This window comes from Styela clava, chromosome 1 (assembly GCF_964204865.1).
Source record: "Styela clava chromosome 1, kaStyClav1.hap1.2, whole genome shotgun sequence".
NCBI lineage: Eukaryota > Metazoa > Chordata > Ascidiacea > Stolidobranchia > Styelidae > Styela > Styela clava.
In genome coordinates this window covers 25,106,686-25,132,418 of record NC_135250.1, presented here as the reverse complement: position 1 = coordinate 25,132,418, position 25,733 = coordinate 25,106,686, and the positions used below count along the sequence as shown (strand labels likewise).

At 34.7% G+C, this 25,733-nt stretch overlaps 1 protein-coding gene across 1 annotated transcript; it reads left to right on the top strand.

The window, feature by feature from the left end:
- The first annotated feature begins 392 nt into the window (after positions 1–392).
- LOC120335078 (uncharacterized) lies at positions 393–24,903 on the top strand. The gene is made up of 33 exons (XM_078114960.1): positions 393–651; positions 985–1,144; positions 1,326–1,445; positions 2,967–3,109; positions 4,326–4,592; positions 4,876–4,978; positions 5,171–5,294; positions 5,952–6,122; positions 7,214–7,409; positions 8,520–8,625; positions 9,094–9,216; positions 9,604–9,756; positions 10,006–10,076; positions 10,487–10,604; positions 10,855–10,941; positions 11,197–11,280; positions 11,954–12,037; positions 12,485–12,558; positions 13,016–13,149; positions 17,629–17,725; positions 18,242–18,306; positions 18,568–18,702; positions 18,971–19,102; positions 19,498–19,655; positions 20,008–20,143; positions 20,248–20,348; positions 20,733–20,866; positions 21,355–21,431; positions 21,588–21,722; positions 22,024–22,161; positions 22,667–22,806; positions 23,307–23,442; positions 24,308–24,903. Exons 1-33 carry the CDS (start codon positions 582–584, stop codon positions 24,377–24,379), a joined length of 4,044 nt encoding a protein of 1,347 aa, XP_077971086.1. The 5' UTR covers positions 393–581; the 3' UTR covers positions 24,380–24,903.
- Positions 24,904–25,733: the final 830 nt, after the last annotated feature.

The window sequence follows — 25,733 nt, the reverse complement described above, 5'->3', positions numbered from 1 at the left end:
TTCCCTAATGATATATATATATTATATTTTGTTGGAGGATACGTGTTATCAGATCAGATCACTTTACGCAGATTCTATCGAACCGCCCGGCTTTATGTTTTGACAATGTTTTGAATAACCGTAAATATATATACTGTCGTGTATCCTTCTTCTGAGCATTCGTTGAGGTGCAAATTCTGTAAACATTTTACATATTCGTGTAGAAACAGATGCTTATTATCAAAGGGTAAGAATAGAACTTACATATAACCAAGAACACTCCAATTTCAAAAGATGTGAACACTGCAGCAAATTACTTTACTATACTTAAGGGTAATGGGAACTTATAAAATATTTTATTATCGTTCTTAAAAGGGTCAGTAGTCTATTTATATTTTATAGAATCAACATGTTACGATATTTCAGAATTTACGATAGTCAAGGAATATACTAAAAGGGTTTCAATATCATTGTGACAGAAGAGTCCACATAATCAAATTAAGAACGCAGAGAACACTGTTAGTCAAAGTTCCGATCTTACATCGTTTCCTGCGTTTATACTGACGAAAACTGTAATAAGGAATTTCGTTGGGAATGGTGAAATGAATGAGTTAAAAATACCATTACTCTGTATTCTTATAACAATACTACCTGGAGTCTCTCAAACACAAAGTAAGATTATTATTTCGTTAACACATTATTGTCATGGCTTGTCAACATAACAATGTTATCCATATGTTTCAAATCTTATTTAATATTCGACAACGCCGGAAGAAATGAGATTACACAATCCTTTTAAAGATATGTTGACTTTTTAACGATTTTCAGTGCTGAACAAACTAATCTTCTTATAAAATGAGGCCATTAAATTGTAATTCCATCAGTAATGCTTATTATTATATTAACGTTCTGCATATTCCCTTTCCAATCGAATAGTAAGTAGTCATTTGTTACAGCGATACTGACTGTTAGCATGTCATTGATAACTGATTTATTTTTATATAGATCCTTGGAAAAAAAAATGCACTGATGAGTATGAACTGACTTTTTACAAGGATCCAATAAAAAGTTATGAAGGGGCAAAATCAGTTTGTGAAGGAATCGGAGGTTATTTGGCAAAAGTTGATAATCAAAAAATGACTGACGTCATCAGTGCGACTTTTGAGTGAGAATACTTGTTTAAGCATATTGCATACGTAATATATGCCATACGAGGCAATTATGTCCACTAAACTCTCTTTGAGTGTTTATTGGAATTAGATATTAGGTTATACGGAAGTAGTTGGAGAATAGTGCAATTTTGATTTTTGTTAAACTTCGTTCTTGTCTTTACAACTAAATTGCAGAATAAGTGGGAGTGTTAACACTTTCTATATCGGAGGAAGCGACAGAACTAGAGAAGGAGATTGGAAATGGCAGGATGGTACTGATGTGATCATGAGAGGAGAAACAGGATATCAAAAATGGTTTGTTTTTCAATGCACGGAGTTCGTAAATATAAAAACTCTATACTTAGATACGTACAGTGTACGATAAATAGTTCATAGTCACTTCAATATTGGTTATTCTCAATATTGTAGGAAAGATAATCAACTGAAAAGTGCGATTTATAGCAATGACACTATTTACCGCTGTGGCTAAATTTTTTTTTTGAGGTTTATTAGAGACACCTGAAGCCAGATAATGGAACACGAATACCAGTCATTCAAGGCTGTAGTTACTGACAATTGAATAAACTGTGCCAATTAATGAAATTTTCAATCTTTTCAATTTCAGTATCATTATACTTCGTCTATTTATAGACTTGGTGCACATACCCTTATCAAGGCAATATCATTTATATTGGTCATGAAGATTGGCATATTATTCTAGAGTCTAGACCAGGGGTGGGCAACCTTTTTCGTCTCGCGTGCCAAAATTGGCTATATTTAAGGAAAAAATTGTTCCGCGTGCCAACCAAAATTTAAAAAGTGCTTTGCCGCTTTGAAAGCAGAGGTACACAATAATAAGCCTTTAAAATATTAAAAAGACAGATTCACTAATAGGGTCCGATAATCAGTCCGACAAATAGATTTGATTACTTTCTTATTCTACAGCGGTGAGACTTCTGCTGCTGCATTACCGCTGATAGAGATTTTAAATTGAATTTATATTTTATAACTCCCAGAGAAATACTGGTTTCATCTTTCAGGCTAACCCCATAGTACGTGTCTCAATAAATTTCATTATTGAGAACCAAGATTCACAAGCATACATAGAAATGCAGTTCCAAAGTTTTTGAGCCACCGAAAATTTCGGGAATGGCATCCCAATCACGCAATAGATCGTTTTCTGCACTCTTCTTTTGTATTCCCTTCCCTAATCACTTATGATTATTTCGAAATCAATTTATAACAGTACGTTAAAAAATAACTCTAGTCAATATTGAGGATGTTAAGTATGACTGCTCACAAGTATTCGATTCCTAAATTTTTGATTCCGATTTCTCGACATATCTTACCAAGAAAACATACCCAACTATGCAATGCCACATGAAATCAAACAAGACAGCGATGTTCAAATATATGAACGAACAAAAAGGCCAAAACTGAATCGCACAAAAAATGAATCCTTCATCCTTCTTATATATATATATATATTCGCAGCGTCGTAGCAACTCAACATACCTGTAAAGCAGTTTATACAAATATATGAAGGAATCGCCACACAACGTTACACATTGTTTGCAATCCAAGTTTTAACCTCGAGAATCTATTCAAATGCAGGGACAAAAAGAGTTCAAATAAATCATAATGACAAAACCATACCAAACAAACCATAATGAAAAAACGAACATCGAGTTTCATCAGATAATCCAGAGTCTTGAAACTTTTTATCTGAAGGAGAAGGATCTCGTTTCCGAGGCCTCGCTCGCGTGACCTGGTCTAGGCTAGACTATTGAAAATATAAAATAACATTGATCATATTACGACATTTGAACTTATCAGGAAAAGTAACCAACCGAACGGTGGGACCCAAACTCAGAATGGTGGTTTTGTACCCGATGAAGACTGTTTGGCAGTTGGCAGAGAAACGTTTCAGTGGGTTGACGTGAAATGCAATGAAAATTTCTACTACATTTGCCAAAAAAGTAATGAAATACTTAATTACTACATCATCGTTTGTTACATTTACTGTAAAGTGTAAATCATTTTACACAAACAATGCTTGATCTAATTTTGTTTAATTTTTTGGTTCAATAGTTGTAAACTATATGACATTGAATGGCATGTAGGGTTATAAATATCACATATATATATATAAAATAAGGCATTTTACCAATACTGTCAAATTTAATATGGCTTCAAGTATCAGCCTCAGACGTATCTTCCGTTTGTACATATTTTAAGAGTGATCATGAATATGCCTATATGACTAGATTGGAACTCAAAGTCCGTTTCCATAAATTACTATTTTGTCTAATCGAAACCGATGTATAATTTGGTTATATTTCAGTTTATTAGGGCTTCGACGTCATAATTGCCATCCAATCGCCAACAACAGTGTGAAATATCATACTGCGTTCCAGCCAGGTTTATGGATTCGAAGACTCTTCGATCTTTCAACATAATATTCTTGACCAAACATGTTCCATTCAATCACAATCAACTACTGCGACCCATATACACTAAACGATAAAGCATTAGAGCTCATGATGAGCAATTACCTATGTAGAAATTGCAACCAGATGTGGTTGGAGAGGTTCCAGTCACCAAATGTTTTTTGGGTTAAACTTGTCGAGCGGAAAATATTTGACAAGAACCAATAACAAATACGATGTCACGAGCAATAGAATGTGAGAAGTAAAACTACACGCAAAGTTTCAAATTGAAGATACTTATATCGTTCAATCAACTTAAGACGCATCTTCTTTTAATAAACATACATCACGATAAAGTCAGTTCGAAATGATCAAATAATCTAGAAGAAATCCATTGGTTTGCCTATTGACCCCTCGAATAATACGTTAACATAATTAAAATTGAAATAAGAAAAAATGAATGTTAGTCATTTGAAAATCTTGGATTCCAATATTTTATTCTGCCGCGGATAATTGTTTTGGTTGAAACTTATTTATACTTAGAAATAAGTTAAGACGTTATTTTATTCGGCAAAAACACGAGGAATTCACGTGAGATTTAGACAAAGTACACCACTGTCGAAAACCACTGTCCTAAGCGTGTAAACATAGTGCAATCTGTGGACAGACAACGGCCCGAAATTCTGTCAACAGCGCCTTTCACCGATACAACTACAACAATGTTATGATCTTGCACGAGTGACTTGAATTTAATCTTCTAATGCAGAGCATTCAAAACCAAAAGTCAGTGTTAATGATGGCCCGTCACACCACGAAAAAATATGCCAGGTAGAGAATTGCGTGAATAAAACTGCAGAATGGTATATGGAATCTCCTCATGAACAAGTTGTAACAGATATCCGAAAAAATGGAATTTATCAAATAATAGATGGAACTTCATCTACACTACACTTAGACAATGCAACAATTTTGGACATAGGGAAATACTTTTGTCGTGCTCATAATTCAGACAAAAAAAATTTCGACTTCCAAGGTAAATACTTTTTAACGTTAAATATTTTTTAACATTAAATTCTGTGATAGCTTATGATCAAATTTTCGTTTCGAGTAAATTGGATTTGCTATAACAGGCTTACAACCAGTTGAACTTCAACAAAGTCTTTGCCTCATATTACCAGAGTTTTTCTAGTAACAGAGATCATCTGTATCAATTTGTATTCGTCAATGGTATGCAATACTACTTGCAAAATACTCAATTTTAGTGGATTATTGGGTAACTAAATTATATCGGCTAATTATTTGTGATTATTTTACAGTAAATGGAAATCCAACAATCACATCGATTACAAATTCATCATGTAACCAAAGTTTGATCGTTACTTGGAATCCAAGCAGATATGCAGTTGGCTTTCAACATAAGTACGCATTCGTATAGTTTAACGTTATATTTTAAAAAAAAGTGAATGTTCGTTATTGATAGACAAACGCCCTAAAAACGAGAATTCATAATTTTTGACAGCGTCAACATCTGGGCGAAGTTTAGAGTACACGGACTTATTAAGAGAGAGTTAACTGGGTGTAGATTGCTCCAATATTCTTATTTCGTTTTAGAATCACAGCAAATATATTGAATACTAAGGAAGAAAGCTTTTCAACATCCTTTACCCCCAATTCAAACACATCAGTAATCACTGAGATTTCAGGACTGATGGCTTCCACTGATTATAACGTAACGGTAAGTCTTTCCGGTCGGTAGAAATTTACTATCGACACAGAATACGGATTTTTCACTTTCCCGATTCCAATTCAAGAAATATTTCGATTCCGTATACGTATACGGAAGTTTGAACGTATGCCCCTTCGTTGAATTGGTAATAACATTTAGCAAAACTAAAGCTTCTCGAGTCTAAGTAGGATCTTTTGACTTAATTTATCACCATTGAAAAACTATTATAACTCATCCAGTGAATTTCGAATTTCTATTTTGAATTCTCACACTGTGGAGTTTGAAAATAAGACTTCGACTTCAGAAAAATATGTTACATATCCCTGATAAGGACATTGTTTTTTATAGAAACCATAATTGGTAAGGGTTTAGCGCATGTATATATATAAACAGGAAGGACATTGAAACGTTATGCGCGGTGAAGTGTTTATTTTATTACATGGACACAACGTTGGGAGTGTGATATGTCGCATTTTTTTGCCTGTAGCAGAGCCATTTAAGATTTTCCACATATATGCATATATAAAGAAACAGATGATACACCAGTCAATCGAATATCACAACATGCAAGTTCCCAGTTAATATGAGAAACCATTTTGAATCTTTCCGGCAGTATTCTAATATCCATAGTTTATCCATGATTTATCCAGGTATATTATGTATCAGATCGTAGTTTGCGTGTCAGACGATGAATGCCGCTCAACATATTCAGCTACTGCAACTACAAAAACAAATGGAAAAACCGAACCTGTGGCTTCTGCATCTCTATCGACCAACTGCTCTATACAATGGATTTGGAAAATTTATAACCAACCGAAAAACGTTGGAGGTTTGAAAGTGAGTGTCGTAAAAACTTTAGCAGTACAGGAAAGACCTGTCAGTCAGGATTGTTCGGTCGCCTTTCAAGCACGGATTACGTATTTGGGTATTGTTGCAATTTTTAATTTTTAGTTTCTACACCGTTTCGTAAAAGGGGAAATGTCAAACATAGTAACAAATTATTGTGCAAAATTTTTCCCAAATTTTACCAAGGAATTAATATTTGACTAGTAGAATTACCATTACTGCTGATTTATTGAATCATTATGAAAACGCAAAATAACATGCAGGATTCACTCAATGACTTTGCCGGGTATAAAAATAAAACAGAAACAAAAGAAAGTAAAATCATACGAAGGTCAACAAAAATATTCATAAATATCCGCATTTCTGCGGCAAAAATGGTAATATTGTTAGCTTAACATTGGGACAGTTAATTTACACACGGTACAGTCGGCTCAAAGATTAAAGATAAAAATCGGAAAAAAATCCCGAATAAACTTCTAAATAGCTGTTTCATATGTCGCCAATATTGAACGCATAGTTTTCCCAGGAATATAAAGTCAAACTTCGACGTCCGCCGTTGATTAAGAATTGGTCCTTGTAAAAAAAAGAGGACGGGCAGAAATAGCTCACCAACATTGGAACGAACGTCTAGCGTTCTGGATGCCTGTTGATATTTGAATTATTCGATTCTATCAGAACAGTAATCTGGCGAAACACGTGGTAGTCCAAACACTGGTGCAACGAAACTTGATAAAACCTTTATTAAATTTAGTAAATTAAACTAGCACCACTTCACCCAAATCGTTGTAGAATTGACGATTATTTCATATCTCGAATAAGCGTTTCGACATAGTAAATGCTATGATCATTGTCATCAAATTATGCTTGATAACGTGAAAAGATACATTCAGCGGTTTATAACTTTAGGCCTATTTGATGTTTTTAGCTATAATAATTAATTGTTTTAATGAAATATAAGTTGGTTGACTCTTTCATTTCTATTGCAAGTGCCGACAGTAACACTATTGAATGATTTTGGCAATGGGAAAACACATTAAAATGTAACAATATATATATATTTCATTTATCCATCAATTTTTCAGGTCACCAGATATTGCACAACTATTGCAACAAGATTGAACGTGAATTCTCCCTATACAGACTCATTCAACATATCAATGCCGCGAACTTTTGCTCCGGTACCCAACAGCAACTGCACTATATCAATACAAGTTATCGGATGTGCGGGACTGAGCGAGGCAGTGAATGCAACCGGATATTGTGTTGGAAAACCAGCAGGTTTTTTTTAAACTTATCAGTCAAGCACAATATGTAAAAAACAAATAGGAGTAACTCACTCGAAAACTATACTTATGTATCGATGTAGTTACTAGTAATCGAATCACAATCAAATTAGGGACATAGACACACGTGGTACATACAATTCAATTGAAATCTTTGCGACTGTGAAAATGGATAATTTTTATTTTGTTTCAATTTTAATGTGATGTGATAGTTTATTCTTCGAGGTGATTGCTTCAGTCTTTTACCTTTTAATTCTGTTTGGTCAGAGATTGTAGACCTGCAGTACTTGTCCTTTTGTTTATTTCTGTTTATGTAAGAAGCTAATTATGAACTGCAATATATCCAACTCTATATTACCGTTGTAATGGAAGAAATTCAAGGTCAAATATTCATGACCTATCTCTTGAAGTCCACGATCGAAATGAGAGTGAAATATTTGAATTATAAAGGTTTTGCGCCGAATTCAAACCGTATGTGCTAGAATTATTAATCGCTGTTTGATCTGGTAATGGTAATTTTACGTGACGATTTATATTACTTCAATGTGAATGATCAATGATATTACGCGGCAGTTTATTGTCTGTTCAAAGGTTCAGATAATACTTTTCTCTTACAAACCGCCGTGGGACAGCTCCCACTCAGATATGCTCTTTTTCGCAAAGAAAACATTCAGAATTATAGTCATAATGATACCACGTTTTGCATACTACTATTGAATCATTATTTGTTATCATTACGAAAAACAACACAAACATGACTTTGAAATGCAAAAGTTGACATGAGTGAACTGGCCAGGTATCCCCAAGCGAATCGAAATGCTTGTTGAAATAAAGTATGTTCGTTGTGTCTTTTCCTGTAAATCTGCTAACATCGTGTTTATTGCATTATACAACTTACCTTTTAATCTCTTTTTTGCTGTTTTGATGGTTTAAGTATACCCAAAAGAGGAAACAGTCGAAAATCACATGTACTGTCAATGTCAAAACTAAGCTATTTTGTAGGAGCATATTTATATTTGATAACAATTTTTGAACCATACATATATATACAGGTATATATATATTCTCTGATTAGATGAAATTCTTTCATTCCTTTTTCCATCAGCTCCGAGTAAAATTGCGAAACCAACGGTTTCTGATGACGCCACCGACAGTAACGGAATGCGCGAAATAACCGTGACCAAACCTGATGAAAGCAACGGTTTAATGAGGTTTGTATTTTGAGAATACAACTACCAAATAGCACTATACAAAGAAAAATAGTACAAATAAATATAGCTCTAATTCATTCCTACACGCCATAAAGCGCACCTCGAACGACGCTATCAAATTCAACAATTCGTGCGTATTTATGCATTATATCAAGTTAGTATGCTATAGCATCAACTTGTGTTATGACGAGAAGGTGGCTTTGGCCACCATAATGGATAAAGCAATTTCAAATATTTAAAATTATTGATGGGTGAAGCCGTCATTACAAGGCTCATAATATTATTGGCGACGCATAGTTCACCAAAATTTTTTTTTTTTCCAATTTGAAAACGCAACTTCATTGGCATTCCGTACAATATTCTAACATTTGGCTGGAATTGCGGTGATAGAATTAGTCATTTGACCTGTGTCACTATATTTTTCCATCGTTATCTTGTATATTTTCTAAATATTTTCATTACCTTTAGCTGTTTATTCATCATTGTAAAAGATGGATCGTCTGACGGAAATATCAATTTCAGCATGGAGAATTTGATTACGGCACAGAGCTCAACCACAGAATACATCGCTGTAGCCTTGCAAGTTTTCAAGTACGCCGTAAAAATATCGTTTATAATTTCCAGGAGACTCTGTGCCAAAAACTATGAATGCAGTTACAGGCATAAATGAGTCAGCTAACCATGTGCATTTATTTTCGATTGTAATTTTCTCATGATTTACAAATCGGAATGTTTAGAAATAAAAAATGGGTTATTTACTTGGAGATTCGAAAACAATAGGATTTGGTTTGACCTGATGGCTTTACATTTCGCTTCTTGAACTATAACTTATTGGCGATTTTTGCTTTTAGTGAAGAAAACTGCTTTCATAGTACTTGCGTCGATTACAGAATTATATCTATAACAGACGAAGCTTTCGAATCATTACCTCGCGCTATGATAACAAATATTTATTTATTTTTACCACCCACATCGCAGATTTACTGACGATAAAGAAGTTATGACACTTGGCAATGAATCAGTTTCTTCTTGTAACGTTTTATCCGTGAGCGGAAGGAAACGTAGAAGTGCCTCAACGAATACAACATACATCGGAAAAAATCGAAAATTGGACAAAGAAAAATCTTACAGGTACAAGGTAGTTTTTGTCATACACACAACAGTCCAAAAATATAAATTACACTTGGTGAATGTTTGGGAATGAGGAAGCGACACCCGAAAGTACGAGATGTACATAGTCAAATGATACTTTCTCCAAGGCTCATTTTTAGGGGCATATAATTTCTTATTCCGCTCTTTTTTAAATAAAGAAGAAGTGTCCACCGAAAAATGGATGTACGTAACTAAACTACCTGCTCAATGTTTCTCCCTTTTCTACAGTGTGTTTGTTGTTTCAACAACGCCTTGTGGGAATGATATTTGCATCCAAACTAGTACGCCAACACGACTAAGTAAGTTATTTCCTATATTAACTCTTAATATAGCATTGGACGGATAACTAACTACGAATACATTAGACATGTATAATAAAATGCCAATTGTATAAAATCCGGCTGAAAAAAGCCAAATTTACTTTCCGGCAGTTCCTTTAAAAAAAAATTGGTAATTATATAAACACGTTGGCAACCTGGGACTCCTAAAAGTAATTCGTTGCAATAACAAGAATGTAACGCTATATTCGTCCATAAATGATCTGAGTATAGTCTACAGATACACGATACCTCTGACCCAAATATTTAAATTGATTACGAACAAAATTGCTTAAAGACTTTAAAGATTCCCAGTATATCTCAAGCTAGGGTAAGGTCAGATCAGACAAATAAAACAAAATGTATTCAAACATGTTTCTTTGTTCGTTAAGGCAATACAAATACAATAGGCAATACAAATGATTTTCAATCATGGATAATTGCAGTGATTGTGGCCGGAGCTTGCTTATTGATTGTTGTGGTGATTGTGATTGTTGTAGTCAAACGACGGTGAGCTCTTCAATATAGACTTACTAAAAAGTATTCAATAGTGAATAGGGAATAAAAATACTTGTCTCATTAGATATTTCAAATTAATGTTAAAACGCCATATATATAACATAATTAAACTTGTATGTACTTCTCGAATAATCTGTAACTTTAAAGTAAAAGTCACAAAAATGAGGGGACATACGTCTGTATTTCCTTAGCCGATTATACAAATCTTCAGCACCCACTACATACTGTACTGTCATTTTAGCAACAAGAAAAGTGGAACAAGCAAAATTATATCAATGAGCGAAGTTACTACAACAAGACCAAGTAACGGTAACGCGGACTCCGCTTCGTAAGTATTGTGCATCTTCTCATACTGCAAATCATTAATTGTTCTTAAGAGCGTGATTTCCTGCCATGCATGATTTCTGTTCAGATGACTCAGATGTAGCGAGGTCGTAGTCACAAATCATAGTTGGAATTCTTTCCAATGGCAATCAATATCATTATGCACAATCAGTTTATTTTCCATCTTTGAGGACGAAAGGAGACGCCATTAAATAATTGTGCATCATGAATTAGCTATAACGTATATTTGGTTTTGTAGAAAGCATCAAAATGAAGAAGCAGCAACCAGTTGTTATGCTGAAATTGCCTTAAGTGTTACGGAAGAACCTGCCCCATCGACCTCGTAAGTTTTGATATTGATTTCATCCGCCTAATAACTAGAATTCGTTGAAATTATATATTCACAAAGCATCAGAAATTCTGAAAGATAGAATCACAAACCTGAAAAATTCATGCTGTCAATAACGGACAACACTAAACAGCTGAAGTAAGGGCTCAACTTGTTAGCACCTTTCCACAAAAGAAAACAATAACTTCTTTTTTTACGGTTCAGCCATTTAGTAAGTTCGACCATCCCACCTCACTAGAATAGAAATTTCCTTCCATTTCCGAATTCAGCCCCCTTTTCGGCGCTCCAGAAGTATGTGTACTAATACTGAGGTAGCCTATTTTGTTTGCCTATTTTACATGAGGTTGTGTAAAGAGACTGAAACCCGCTTGGCCAACACAGACAGTACCCGAATTCGTAACTAAAATAAGAAAAGCGGAATAAAATTATGGCTAAACCCAAATCTGGTCCACATATTACGGAAGTACCATTTTTCATCCACACCCTTTCAGTTTTCAGACTTTCAGTGTTTTTCAATTTTCACACTGTAACTTCCACTTTTCCTTTACAATCTTTCAGTGTTGGACTTCAATTACTATCATTTTTTCTTATTTTGACCTTGCCCATGCTTCAGACGACTTGGTTCTAAGCGGTCTGAAAGTTACACATATTTTTTCTTTTGCAACAGAAAATTTCAAAATGAAGAAGAAGCAACTGATGGTTATACTAAAATGTCGTTCAATGGGATAAAAGAAAATACCATATCATTCCCGTAAGTAATTGATTGCGTATTTTTATAGCCCAGTAGTTCGAATTTAGTAAATTTTTATTTTCAAAACATCCAAAAGTCTGAAAAGGGTATTAATAATAAAGGCAATGTTTGTCAAATTTTAAACTTTGATATGTCGCCAAGACTGAAATTCAGTATTAGCAAGTATCAACTACATGGTATCGGACGCACACTTTACACACAGTTCCTCTACGCCGAATCCTTGAAAAACTTTTTATCTGCATATGCAAATTCGAAATTAGGTAGGAAAAAATTCTCATTTCGATTGCAACAAAGCATGTAGTACTAGCAGTTATATGTCTCATGAATTAATGGTTTCACATACCGAAGATTTTGTTCCAATTTTCATCAGGGAAGTACAGTTTCCGAAAGTACTAAATTAATTTTAGGCTAGTGGAATTTGAACCTGATGTATTTGTCATATTACAGGAAATCAAGTACACAAATGCAAACGAAAGAGAGCAAGCCTATCGCGCCTAACACACCGGTGAATGTGAAGGAAGGTGGATTAGCAATTTCTAATATTGTAAAATATCGGTAGACGTTAAATATAAAACATTTGATAATTTATAAATTATTATAGTAGTTCACTGGCCCGGACTAACACGATTTTCCTCAACCACAAATACGGGAATTAAAATTGAATACCAAAAAAATGGTACTTCTGTAGTATGCAAACCGATTAGGATTAGGACATAATTTAAAGTACAAATACTACGGGAGTCACGTGGCTAGTCCATAGAACTAAAATGAGAAAAATTAGAATTTATTTACGGCCTAAATCTAACACACATACTACATTCCGGTGTCCGCCATCTTGGATTGTATACTACAGGAGTACCCAAAATAATAATTTTGGAGTGACACCTAGTACATCTTAGGCCAGGGTTATGTAACCCAGGATAGACTAGACAAATTAAAACAATTGTAATCTCAACTATAATTCAACAATCATTTCAGACTCCAGTGCCTACGCGAATGTGTCGGCAAACCGTCAGGCATCAAATTCATCCGATACTTCTATCAACACTTCTGATTTGGAAGAGGTTTATAATTCAATGAGAAAAAAAGAACAGTTTTTTGATCAATTTCAGGTTTTTGTAATTTATTTTTTTAGTACAAGATATTCAAACCCGATGATATGGCAACGTTATTTTCAACAACAATGAACAAAGATTGCTTTAGGGTTAGATTAACTAGACTTCGAAAACATAACCAATAATATTTAACGTAGCCTACCTGTTTTGCTGAAAATAATTTTCCCCGCGTTTTCATATCCAGCCACAATATTCTAGTCCAGTCTAGTATCCTAAATCACAGGTCCCTTTATATCGACTTAGCAGGCGGCCGTCAGACATTTGTTGATTAGATTTGAAAAGTATACATGCGAACGTTTTATAAAATCAAATTATAATTAATTCAATGAATCCTTCTGTGTCCAAAATAGCGTAACTTACGAAAATAAAAGACGAATCGAACAAAATTCCCCAAACTAATTTTTAGAACACATGTTTCTAGTAATTCAGTTGAAATGAAAAATTCCCATTCGATTCGTTGGGTTTACTTTTTATTATGATCTCTACTAACTATCTATCTCTAGTAAACTTTGGCCCTGGTTCCACGTGACAACAATGCAACACAACTGTATGCTATATGGATAACTAGCTTCGCTTGAAGTCAAACGCTCATTTTAAGCTACCTAAACAGTACTGTATACTCGAGTACAATAAAATGAGCGAAACATCATAAAAACAGTCCACTTTATCAAGGTAAATTCCAAAAATTGCGGCACGATTTATATTATCGAATGAGTAATAATGCATTCAAAGCGACCGTTTAATTCAGATTACATGTGTCTCGTGACCATATCAAGTGTCAAGTATCTTGTGAATAAAATAGTTCTTGTTCGAATTTTGGGTCACTTGAAGGATTTTTCGGATTATTTGGAATTTACTTTATTACGTTGTATTAAAAGTATTTTGTTAGGATACTGATCGAGTTTTCATTCAATTTTTTCATTTGATTGAACAGATATTAAATATGCATCCATACGCCAAATATGTTTTGAGTGTAAAAAGCAGATCCAAAGATAGATTTTGTTTAAAATTTGGGTCAATTTGATGATTTTTCGTATTTTTGTGAAATTTACATTATTTTGTTGTATTAATGGTATTTTGTTAAACTTTTACGTTAGTTGGTGTAATCATAAATGCTTTGTGTGACCAAATGCTAAATTACGTTCAACGTTACAATTCCACGTCTCCGTCGCTATCAAACGGAGATATTTTGCAAAGTGGAAACGCGTTTTTATGACATCGTGTATTGTGCATCAAGAATGTGCTAGTGGCCACAACAGCACCCCATTTTTGTACGGCATTTGTCAGACTACCGATTACAAATTCACATTTGCTCCATAGCAGTGGTCGGCAACCTTTTTTCGATGACGGAGCGGTAAAGTCTGACCAAAATTTTGTCGGACCACCTTGTACAGACGAAATAAGCTTATGTAATAAATTAAATGTGTTAGGAAAAATAGGTTGAAATTGAATTTCAAAAATGAATGTGATGCTATTTAAGTAACGTGGGTCCTTACGTTCAGCCGACTTTGATTTATAGTCAATTTTGAAAATCCGACCACACATAAATGTAAAATGCATGTGAAGCTTTTTTGGTATGCCGGGATATTCAGTTAGCAGTATTGCCCCAAAAGACTGCCAAAGTAACCTATACATCGCAAAGACTCTTTCAACTCATTATTTTTTGAAATTCCAATCAACTAAAGATTTTATTGGGACATTGTCCGTCTTTTGTGTCACGTTTCTGCGGACCGGTAGTAACCTTTCCGCGGACCGGTGATGGGCCGCGGCCCGGTGGTTGCCGACCACTGCTCTATAGCGATTAGAACATTGGTTCTCAACCTGTGGTACGCGGAAGATGATCAAGTGGTACGCAAGCAGCTTTGAATTATTGCAACAAATACATTTTTGAGTTGGCCAAAATATGCTGACAACGCTTTATCTTCCATACTGCGTGTATTCGCTGAGCGGTCTTTATGAATGTTTCCCCGGGCATCAATTACCTTGTTTATTTCCGTAGTAAACATTGCCTTGTTTTTGTTTATTTTGAGTGATATTTATCAGTTTTCAGTTGCGTATAAAAAAATAGTTGTGAATTAAATATCTCAATTGTCATTATGTCTTCAAATGAGCATTAATTTAGTTGCTGTAATCAAAAATGAGTCTCGCCAATGCTGCGATAGACTCGTCTAAACTAAGCTATCAGTGCATGTAAGTGCATATGTTTGAATAGTTTTAATAAAAATGAGGGTTTCAATCATGTAAACCAACTTAAAAGCGCCAACACATCAAAACACTCTCAGAATAAGTATAAAAAAAGTTGCAATAGTAAAGTATAAGAAGAATTGTCTGGGGTCAAGGGCCGGAGAAACATCCCATTGACCAGTCCAGTCTTAAGAGATTGCCCTCGCCTGCTATTGTTCACGAACGAATCGAGATGACATGTTTTAGTCCGGCTTGCAAATTAGGTCACTAAGGATGTAGTGCCAGAATATAAGATACTCCCATTGCGCGTGTCTTGTGCCATTGTTCACCACGTTAAAACGGGACTTTTTTCGGTGGTACGCGGCCAGAGTAAAAAACAGTAAAATGGTACGCGGTCAGTAGAAGGTTGAGAACCACTGGACTAGGGCTACCAACCGTCCCGGAATGGCCGGGACAGTCCAGGAATTGACGTCTAGCGTCCCAGGCTTGGCTACGGTTGTTCCGGAATTCAACAAGGCGTTCTGAAATAGAATTCCATTTTAAGCGTGTCGGCTTCGTTCAAAACTGGAAACGGATGTAAATCACGCAAATATATTTTTTTAATAAAAACGATTACATCTATATGGTTCATTCAAATAGGAGTGAGTTGAAATTTGTGGAATGGACATGTTTTGTCAACCGTGATCTCCTGATGACATAACACTAAAATAAGCTGAATAATTGCAAAATGAATGATAACATTATATACAGCAGTCACCTTAATTTGAGAGATAAAAAACTTGATCCCGTGAGATTTGTTCTCAATAAAATTGCGGCGTGTAACAATATTTTGTGTTTCATGTTTTTTGTTAATAATGCACTGCTAGCGTGAGGCCTACGCTAATTTGTTCATTCCCATCAAAGGTGTTTCATAACACTTCAGTGGTTCTCAACCTTTTTCAGTTCGCGGACAGGTAAAATTTCCGAACAAATTTTGCGGACCGGCGGACCTTCAAAATTAACCAAATTTCATTCTACTACAAAAGTAGAATGAAATACGCAACGGGCTTTCCGACGAGGTTGCTATGCTGCGAGTGAAAATGTCGCGTTACCTATGCTGGTTCTATTGCGTCATTTGAAAAAAATTTGGCGCAGACTAGGCACATGGGTAGCGATACTTTTTCGCTTCTGGGAGCAATAGTGAAACTCCAAATACTTCTTATCATACTGCCTAATAAAGTCTCCTTTTCGATTTTAGCTTGTTTTTGCGTGATCTTTATCAACATTGCTGCAAGGTCGTATCGGGGCATGTTGTAAATTTGGAGTAGCAGTCTTTTTCCCTTGTCCTGTCAACACCGCTAACTTGATTCTCACCGCTGGGTTTCTTCCGTAAAAACTGGATAATACTTTGCTGTTTGTTTGCCCTCATTTTATTATTAAACTTTGTTAAATTATAGACATACTTTAAAATTACGGAAGTACGAACTGCGAAGTTCTCAATCAGGTACCGTACCATATGCTATCACAGTGGTTCGTAAGTAAATGCAGGCTGAACCGGCGCCTCCACCGCTGGTTCTCGAACCGGATTTTTTGCCAGCCTGCGAGAAATTATGTTGGTTGGTTTGTTATTATGTACCTGTGTAGGCGCTTGGTTATACATAGCCAAGTTGCTTTAATTGGTGATCGGCCCCTAATTAGGTGTTTGACAAGCAATGCATTGATTGCCAGGAGTCTTGGCCGAGTAATTATCCTAGGTTTCGATCAGTTGCGGAAGCGCTTTGTTAATCTACGAGTAGGCTATATGTTTTGTCCACATCGCCTCCGCATTAAAGTGAACATTTTCGTATTGCTATATTATCGTATTTCAGACGTTTCATATATAATTTCGAAACGTTCCAAACAGTCAAACACGAAACAACAATAAATTCTAGCATGATGAAAGGCACTTACTACGATGTAATCCCGTACTCGTTTTTTCCCTATTTCACTTTTATGCTCTGTTTTACTTTCGATTTCTTTTAAGAAATTCCGCATTTTTCCCGCGCCATACCGGTACTACGAATCAATAGGAGTTGAAAAATCACAAAATTGATGGACATGCCGTCAATACTTTGTATTTTGCTTATGATATATTAAAATTGAAATATATTTGACGGACCGGCAGCAAAGTTGTCGCAGACCGGCGGTTGAGAACCACTGCACTAAATAGTCTTAAAATGTTGACAGCCAGTAGATCAGATGCCTTTATAACTTAAATTGGTATACATTTCTTCCTGTTTTTTAAAACTATTTGCATTTTCATTTGCTTTTCAGAAAATTCTACTAGAATCTACCAAACTGGGAGGGCCTAAAAAATTTGCTTCCAATCCAGACTTGAAGAAAAAGAATAGATACAGGAATATTCTTCCATGTGAGTTGTTTGGAAAAACTTAAGTAGAACAATAAAGTATCAAAGTATTTTTCTCCAGTAGTAGTAGTAATATTTTGTCATATCATTATGAATACAGACACTCGGCATTCCACATATTCGAATATAATCTATTGGCAAAGTGTGGTATCAGTGAAATGCAAAACTACTTTGGGCAATCTACTAACTCCAATCTCGAAATTTTAATAACGTTTAGAATTTGTATCAACAATTTTCATAAGTTAAAATCTAGGTGATAGGCATAATAAGGTCAAGAATAACACAGTTAAGATACAAACGTTCATTAGAACTTGATTAAATATCCGCCATGCATGTTTCTCATTCAGTAATAAAGTATGTTGAAATAAAACGACGAGGGGAATTTTCGAGCGACAAGATTAACAAATAACAAAAGTCCAGCTTTATATTCTTGACATATTCGATGGTTGACGAGCTTTCAATGACATCATTAAGTCCAAATTTACTTTAAACATTAAAAACAATTCTTCCTTTTATCAGTTGACGAAACTCGAGTGAAAATATCTCCAGAAGAATCGGGATATATAAATGCCTGTTATATTGATGTAAGTATAATATAAAGCGTAGCATCACAATTAATATAAATAACATTATTTGGTATTTCGATATTTTTCAAAAATAAAAAATTTTGAACAACTGAAAATAATTTAACGTTGGACCAAATTTATTTGAAATATATCGAATTAAATTTGAACAAATAATGCTGATATATCAATATATCTCCAGGAAGAAAGTCGACTCTTTCTTCATTTTTTGAGTTTTCATATTTAACGAGACATGACGTTCATATTCTATTTTATATAAAGGGTCACAACAAGCGACGTAAATACATTGCAACTCAGGGACCTCTTGCAACGACTGTTGATGATTTTTGGCAGATGATAATCGAACATAAATGCTATTTGATCGTAATGTTGACAAAGGAAATGGAGGCCGGGAAGGTTATCTGTCTTTAACTATTTTGCTAAACTGAACTCACTAAACTGTTGACTAAAGTTTGTAGAGGGCTCAATATTTAGATCCTAAACTGTTATTTAGTGATAGTGATTACGCATTGTAATCAAAAATATTTCAAAACACCCTCAGTATCTATGGAAGTATGCAATGCAATATGTCGATACGATAGTGAGATACAAAAAGGCTTATTGACTCAAGAATAATAAATTAAACTTTGTGATCACAACTAAATAATTAATGCTTTATTTGCAGAAAAAATGTGAAAAATATTGGCCTGATGAGAACAAAAGTCAGAAGTTTGATTCCGTGCAAGTGAAAAACGTTCAAGAAGTCAACTACGGCTCGTTTGTGAGGCGAAGTTTTACTGTCAAGTCTCTCAGAGAGGTAAGAAAGCGTGTGTGTTATGTTAAGATAGTTTCATACTCAATTATTAATGATTCTTGTCAGCAAATTAGCATTGAAACTAGTTTTGGTTTTAATGTAAATTCATTATATTTACTGCGTAGTTATCAGTATAACAAAAAATTCCACTTTTTGCAATTTTTAGGATCACAATCCCGTTTACAACAAATCTTGAACTTTAGATTCAAAAGTGAACATGCAGATATTTAAATTCGCTATCGGTAAAATTATTTTTTATCACACAAGTACTTATATAGGCCTTTAAGCACTGATACAAGTGTTACTATAATCGCAATTGAAATCATACTCACATCACTGAATTCCACCAATAGAAAATTTTAATGTGCATAGGTATTTAATCAAATGCATTATTTCAGGATCTTGATGTGATGATAAACGTCTACCAGTATCAATTCTTGAAATGGCCTGACCATGGTGCACCGGCAACCACTTCAGATTTATTGCGAATGCATCGGGCTGTGATGAAGAGTTATGAGGAAATCGGAAAAGGATCCCCGATAGTGGTGCATTGCAGGTATTGCATTAGTAGTTTAAAAATATGCACAAATCTCATTCTCTCTAAGTTTGTATAGAAGAAATATAAAAGAAAATGTCCAAAATAGGTTTGTCCGCAAATGACACCAACATAATCGTTGAATAAGCAAATGCTTTCTATTCGTAATTGTACTAGTAAATTGTCTGTGGGCAGTTCCTGCTAGCTTTCAAAAATACTCGTTCTTTAAATTTTCCCTTTTGGATAGAGATTGATATAAATTCAAATTTACATTCTATCAAAAATGTATGATCTATGACGAATCCTACATAAAAAAGATAGAGATAAAGTCTATAGAAAAATATTTACCAAGTTCGTGTTCTTGCCTATCTAGCGCCGGTGCAGGTCGAACAGGGACGTTGATTGGTTTTGATATTCTGCTTGATGAAAGCAAGTCTGCAGGATCTGTTGACGCCTTTGCTTGCGTTCTCAACATGAGAAAACAAAGAGTGGAAATGGTGCAGAATTCGGTGAGCTATTACTTCTGTTTTATGCCCAATCTATCTATAGAACACCCTAATAAAATTTAATATTCAGCAATTGGATCAGACGTTTAAAATTGTTTTTTATTTAGGATCAATACGTTCTCGTTCACAAGCTCGTTCTAGAAGCCATATTGCTTGAAGACAGAGATTTATCTTCTGATGAAGCAAAAGCTAAATTGGAAAAGATGAAGTAAGAAAAAAAATTTGAATTTATATTCGGCCCCAATGTCCGTCCACTACGTTTCACGGCTTGCTTACGTGTTTACACCTACATACGTATTATTGGGAGCTTAATTCAGTTTTGTACTTTTGTGTTTTAAATGCCAGACTAAACTTTACAGTATTAAGGTCACAGTGACGTAATTTTGGATGACATAGTGGGGTGGGGTGCGGGAAAGACATATTCAAAAATTGTTACATCACGCCCACTTCAAGTACTTGTGGTACTAAACTACGCTAGTCTCCGGTATTACAGTTTTGTACCTTTCTTTCCCTTTTCAGTTTGACTCGGAAATATACTATGGTCGAGAACATGCTTCAATTATCACAATAACAGAATAAATTCATATTTTAGAACGCATGTGGGCGAAGCTTCATTAAAGAAAGAATTTGAAGATTTAAATCGAATTGGACCAATGAAAGACACAAAACTGCTCGGGCTCGATGGAAACAACAAGAAGATGAACAGATCAAAGAAATCTATTCCATGTATGATGTGTAAACTTAAAAGATTCGCATGATCTGTGTGAACCACCATTTCCGGTTTTATTGGGTGGCTATGCGCTTGATGAAGATCATGCAGTATGCTGGAACCAATTATGTTAGCGTCGAAGACTAAATGTCTTGGACCAAATTTTATGACGTTGTAATAACCACTTGAGTGGTGCGAATCTGAAATTTAGCACTATTTCGCGTAGGCAATATATTACAAGTACCTATTGTTCAGTTTTCAGAACCTAGTGGTCACATCTCATAAAACGTATAGATTGACGGTTCTCTTTTTCTTAACTTAATCGTCTATATCATTTCGTTTACAATGGTAATCATGCGCTAAAACTCTGTTAGACTGCATAAAAATAGCGAAACTCTGTCAGATGTACCCAAAGTACCATCGAAATATCTGTTTCTTTTAAGTTAAGTTTAAAAAATAACACACATTACAAGCCAAAATATTTTAACCCTGCAAATTCTTTTAGATGACTACACACTGGTAAACATATTCAAACAAAGAGGCGAAGATGAGAAACCCTATATCAATGCTTCGTGGGTAGAGGTAGGATACAAAGCTTGATGTAAAAAACTAATGATTTATCACTGTGAAATTGAATATGGAAAAATGTCCGTTTATTTGTATAAAACGATAGAGGGTGACGACCAAAAAAAATTAAAAACGATATCTTACATTTCACCTTGCATTTTTTTTATGCAGAGCTATGATGAATCAAGTCCAATGATCGCATCTCAAGGTCCAACTTCATCAAATATTGATTTGTTCTGGAGATCGGTTTTGGATAACAACGTTAATACAATCGTTATGTTGACAAAACTCAAAGAAGAAAAAGAGGTTTAGTGAATATTGATTTTTTCAGGGCTGTAAAGTCGTAGTCAAAGCTGGGCATGCTTCCACTAATGTCGGAGAAGTATTTTCAAACTCCAGGATTCTTTATTCAGCGTTGGAATCCTAGATTAGTCGGAAGCGCATTTTCTCGAAGTTTGGAACTATAGACAGAATCAAATGTAAATCTGGAGCCTTGATCTTGTCAAAAAGCGAAAATATATATGTGCATATCCATTCAATTTTGCTGCCCAACGTTTAAATCAGCTATTTCATGATCTGCATTAGGTAATTGCTGGTATAATTTCAGGAACAATGTGCTCAGTACTGGCCTACTAATGTTGGTGAAGTTATGAAATGGAATAACTTATCTGTGATCAGAGTCAGTGATGAAACGGAAAGTTCGATAACGGAAAGAAAGCTTCGAGTGGACAGAGGGCCTCAATCGGTGGGTCATTGCTATAACTCTCCATAGAATTTTGTGATAAAAGTGGCCGATAAGTCGGGTCAAATTAATATTGCTAATAGTCTACGCTAGTTAATATTCAAAGACAATAATATCCCATATTATTATGAAATTTTTATCCTCAACGGCGCGATGGCTTTCCTGGTGTTTCAAACGTTAGCCCTAATTATTTTGGCATCGAAGGTAGTTTCCCATGTCTCACCCAAGTTGCAATGAACTGGGTAGAAAATGGCGAAACGGAATTGCTGTAAATTCCTCGACTAAAATCGATAGCTGCTTACATATTAATGGTTTATAGTTTATCCTCGTTTGGGGGAAGGTATACAAAAAAGTCCCACAAAAATGTAGGTGATGACGGCAAACTTACTTACTGTGCTCACCATTTCCTTTGATTGAGCCTATTTAACGAGGCAATTCTTTCAAATGCTTTAAGCAAGTGGATATGCAATTCTGATAAATTCAAAAACTAATCTCATTTTTATTTCAGAAAACCGTGACTCAATTTCATTACACCGGATGGAAATCAACAAGTTGTCCTGAAGATGGAAGAAAAATAATTGACCTTGTTAATAAGATGCAGAAAAACATTCGATCAACTGGAAATGGAGTCACTCTTATACACTGCAGGTGTAAACCTTTATTTGATAAAACCTAATCACTTCATTCTACCGGATATTTAGTTCTGTGGTGTCTGCAACAGCTTCGCCATATCTTAATATTTCAGTATCGATACTCTAAATGTGTCGGTGTTTGCACTAATATACAGTGGTTTCCCACCTTTCATTGGCATAAAATCTTTTAACAAATTGAGCGGATATTGCGTACTCCTTGGTGTAGTATGATATATAAATTGGGCTTTCAATCGGCAACAACTTGAGCTTTCACCCATGATGTCATGCAGTGTGTATCCACAACCGAAGCTGAAATATTATAGTGTTTAAAAAATCAGTAACTACTTCTATATACATATATCAGTGACAGTGGTTTTCATAATATATACGGGAGTCACAAATATAGGCTTCGCAGATCTAGTATTCCAACTGTCTACCACTTACAATAATGTCTAGTTATATTATAAGTTGAGAGAAATCATCAATAAAAGTGAAACAAATCTTTCTGCATTTTAGTGACGGTATCGGCAGGACCGGGGTCTTCTGTGCAGCGGTGAATCTGATAGAACGATTGAAATGTGAGAATCGAGTTGATGTTTTCAGAACTGTAAAAGATCTCAGAGATGGAAGACCAAACATGGTGGAAAATTTGGTAAGAATATTCACAATATTTTTACCATTTATTTTTTCTTATTCGTAAAGTGTAGGAACCTGGAGGTCGGTCATCTTATTTATCACAGTACGTTGTGACGTTGTATTCCAAGTTTCAAACTTCGTAAAATCGGACTATGCTGCAGTTGAATGACTTTCTAAATTGCACATATAATGACTATACTGCATTTATTATGGTTGGGTTGGTAACGTGATATACACATAGAGTCAAAAACATGCTCGCGACGAACCCATCAAACATAGTTTATCACTATACACGTCACATTCTAATTTCCATAGGTAGGCTAGAGATATACACAACGATGAACCATTATTGGGAATTGAATGTAGCGCAATCACACACTAACAACAAGCATCTTAACGGTGCCATTTCCGTGATGCTCCGCTAATTCAACAAAGAATAACGCTCCGATTTCAAACACACGACCATACATGAATATAAAATTGATTTGCTGTGTATGGATATGACAGTGGTTGTATATGTATAAATGATTGACTGCATATATACGTGAGTTGGTTGTATATATGTGTGATTGGCTGCATATGTACGTGAATTTGTTGTATTTGTATAATTTGGATGCATATGTAAATAATGGTATTAACCCTATCGGTTTATTTAAAAATCAGTACGTGAGATTGGATGTGTGAAGCTTTGTTTATACAGAATTATTCATTGAACTTTCGTTTCGAAGAGAGCTCTTTGTGGCACCCAATTGTAGTACATAACTGCACTGTCACAGCCTTCTCCAAAATGTAGAGATTTTACCTGTCAAAAACATTAGTCTATTTTCATTCACCACGTCTCACTACTTTGCTTAATAAATACCAATTTTATTTTATTTCAGGATCAATACAAGTTCTGCTATCAAGCTATTGTGGAATATCTGAAATCATTCGATCTTTATTCCAACTTTTAAATTTTTGTTACGACATGAAACTTGATTTTCTTATTTTATGGTAAATTTTATCGTTCATTACAGATATAATTGGCAATTTTTATAATTATTTAAAATTGTTCAAGTTTTTCCACCTTTTTTCCTGCTTCCTGATTATAACAGAATGAAAACAGTTATTTAATCTTGTTTGTTGTGCCCTTTTCTTCACTTTATCGTTTATTTGTATTATTTGTGTAATATCCGAATCACGAACGTATAAAGGAAGACAAATACCCAGTTTCTTATAAACTATAGTCGTATCGTCCGTTTACATTAAAGATATTTTTCGAACACACTTCTGGTTATTTTATAGTTGGATTATTATATGATTTTGAAACGTAAAATAGTTTACTCCAAGTGTTAAAATTTAAAAAGTGTAAAATACAGGTTAATCGTTCTATTATGATTTCTTTCATGTTTAAATTATTATAATAGTTTAAGTAAATACCTGTTTTATGCATATTCTATTCAAAAGATGATTCTAATAAAAGAACAAAGAAAATGTATGCCATGTTGTGATGATGCATTCTCACTAACTATGATGGTACTGGCATACCTAGAGTTTACAAAATGTCATATATCCGTGTTGATGATTTCATTTAAGATATATGTATATATATACATGAGAACGAAAATTCGTGTCATCATTGTTCGGATATAAAAAAAATTATATGGACACCAAAGCTAAAACGAAATATTCTACTCGCAATTTCCACAAGACCCTATTGCAAGCGAAGTTGGAACTATGGAAAACCTACTATATTTGGGTCCATGGTAGTACAGTACCACATATACTTCTACTGGGCGTGGCGTAACGATTTATGCATATTTCATTCCTACTCCATTTCGTGTACAATGATTTAAAACAACATCATTCTTAATTCCAAAAACGAGCAATGCTCAAACATATGGACACGAATGTCAAGAGACTAGCCTATGCGACAGACACGGAAATCTGTTATACGACCCTTCAAATGCTTCAAATCAAAATGCAAGCCCCGTACCTGCAGCAATTCACATCAGTGCCGGTAAGGTCATATATATCTGAGAAAATCGGTTTTGCCGAAAAGATGGCGCACTATAGATTGTAGTGTTCAGCAAAAACAGGATTCAGGACTTCAAAAAACATATAGATATGCGTGAATGGAAAAATTTGGGGTGAAATATCGAGTCCGTTGGGGCTCAGAAAATGAAACTGTGACTTGCTTCTTTTTGCATCTTCAAGTACTGAATCTATTGGTTCACTTGTCGTGAAGAAAATTGCGTAACAATAATAAATATAAAATTTCGGGGTGAAATATCGAGTCCACTTGATGTGGAGAAAATCGTAACAGCA

Coding starts and splice junctions, on each gene's coding strand:
- LOC120335078 (XM_078114960.1), top strand. CDS start 582: ATGAATGAGTTAAAAATACCATTACTCTGTATTCTTATAACAATACTA. Junction 3,110..4,325: donor CTACTACATTTGCCAAAAAA/GTAATGAAATAC, acceptor CTTCTAATGCAG/AGCATTCAAAACCAAAAGTC. Junction 10,942..11,196: donor GGTAACGCGGACTCCGCTTC/GTAAGTATTGTG, acceptor TTGGTTTTGTAG/AAAGCATCAAAATGAAGAAG.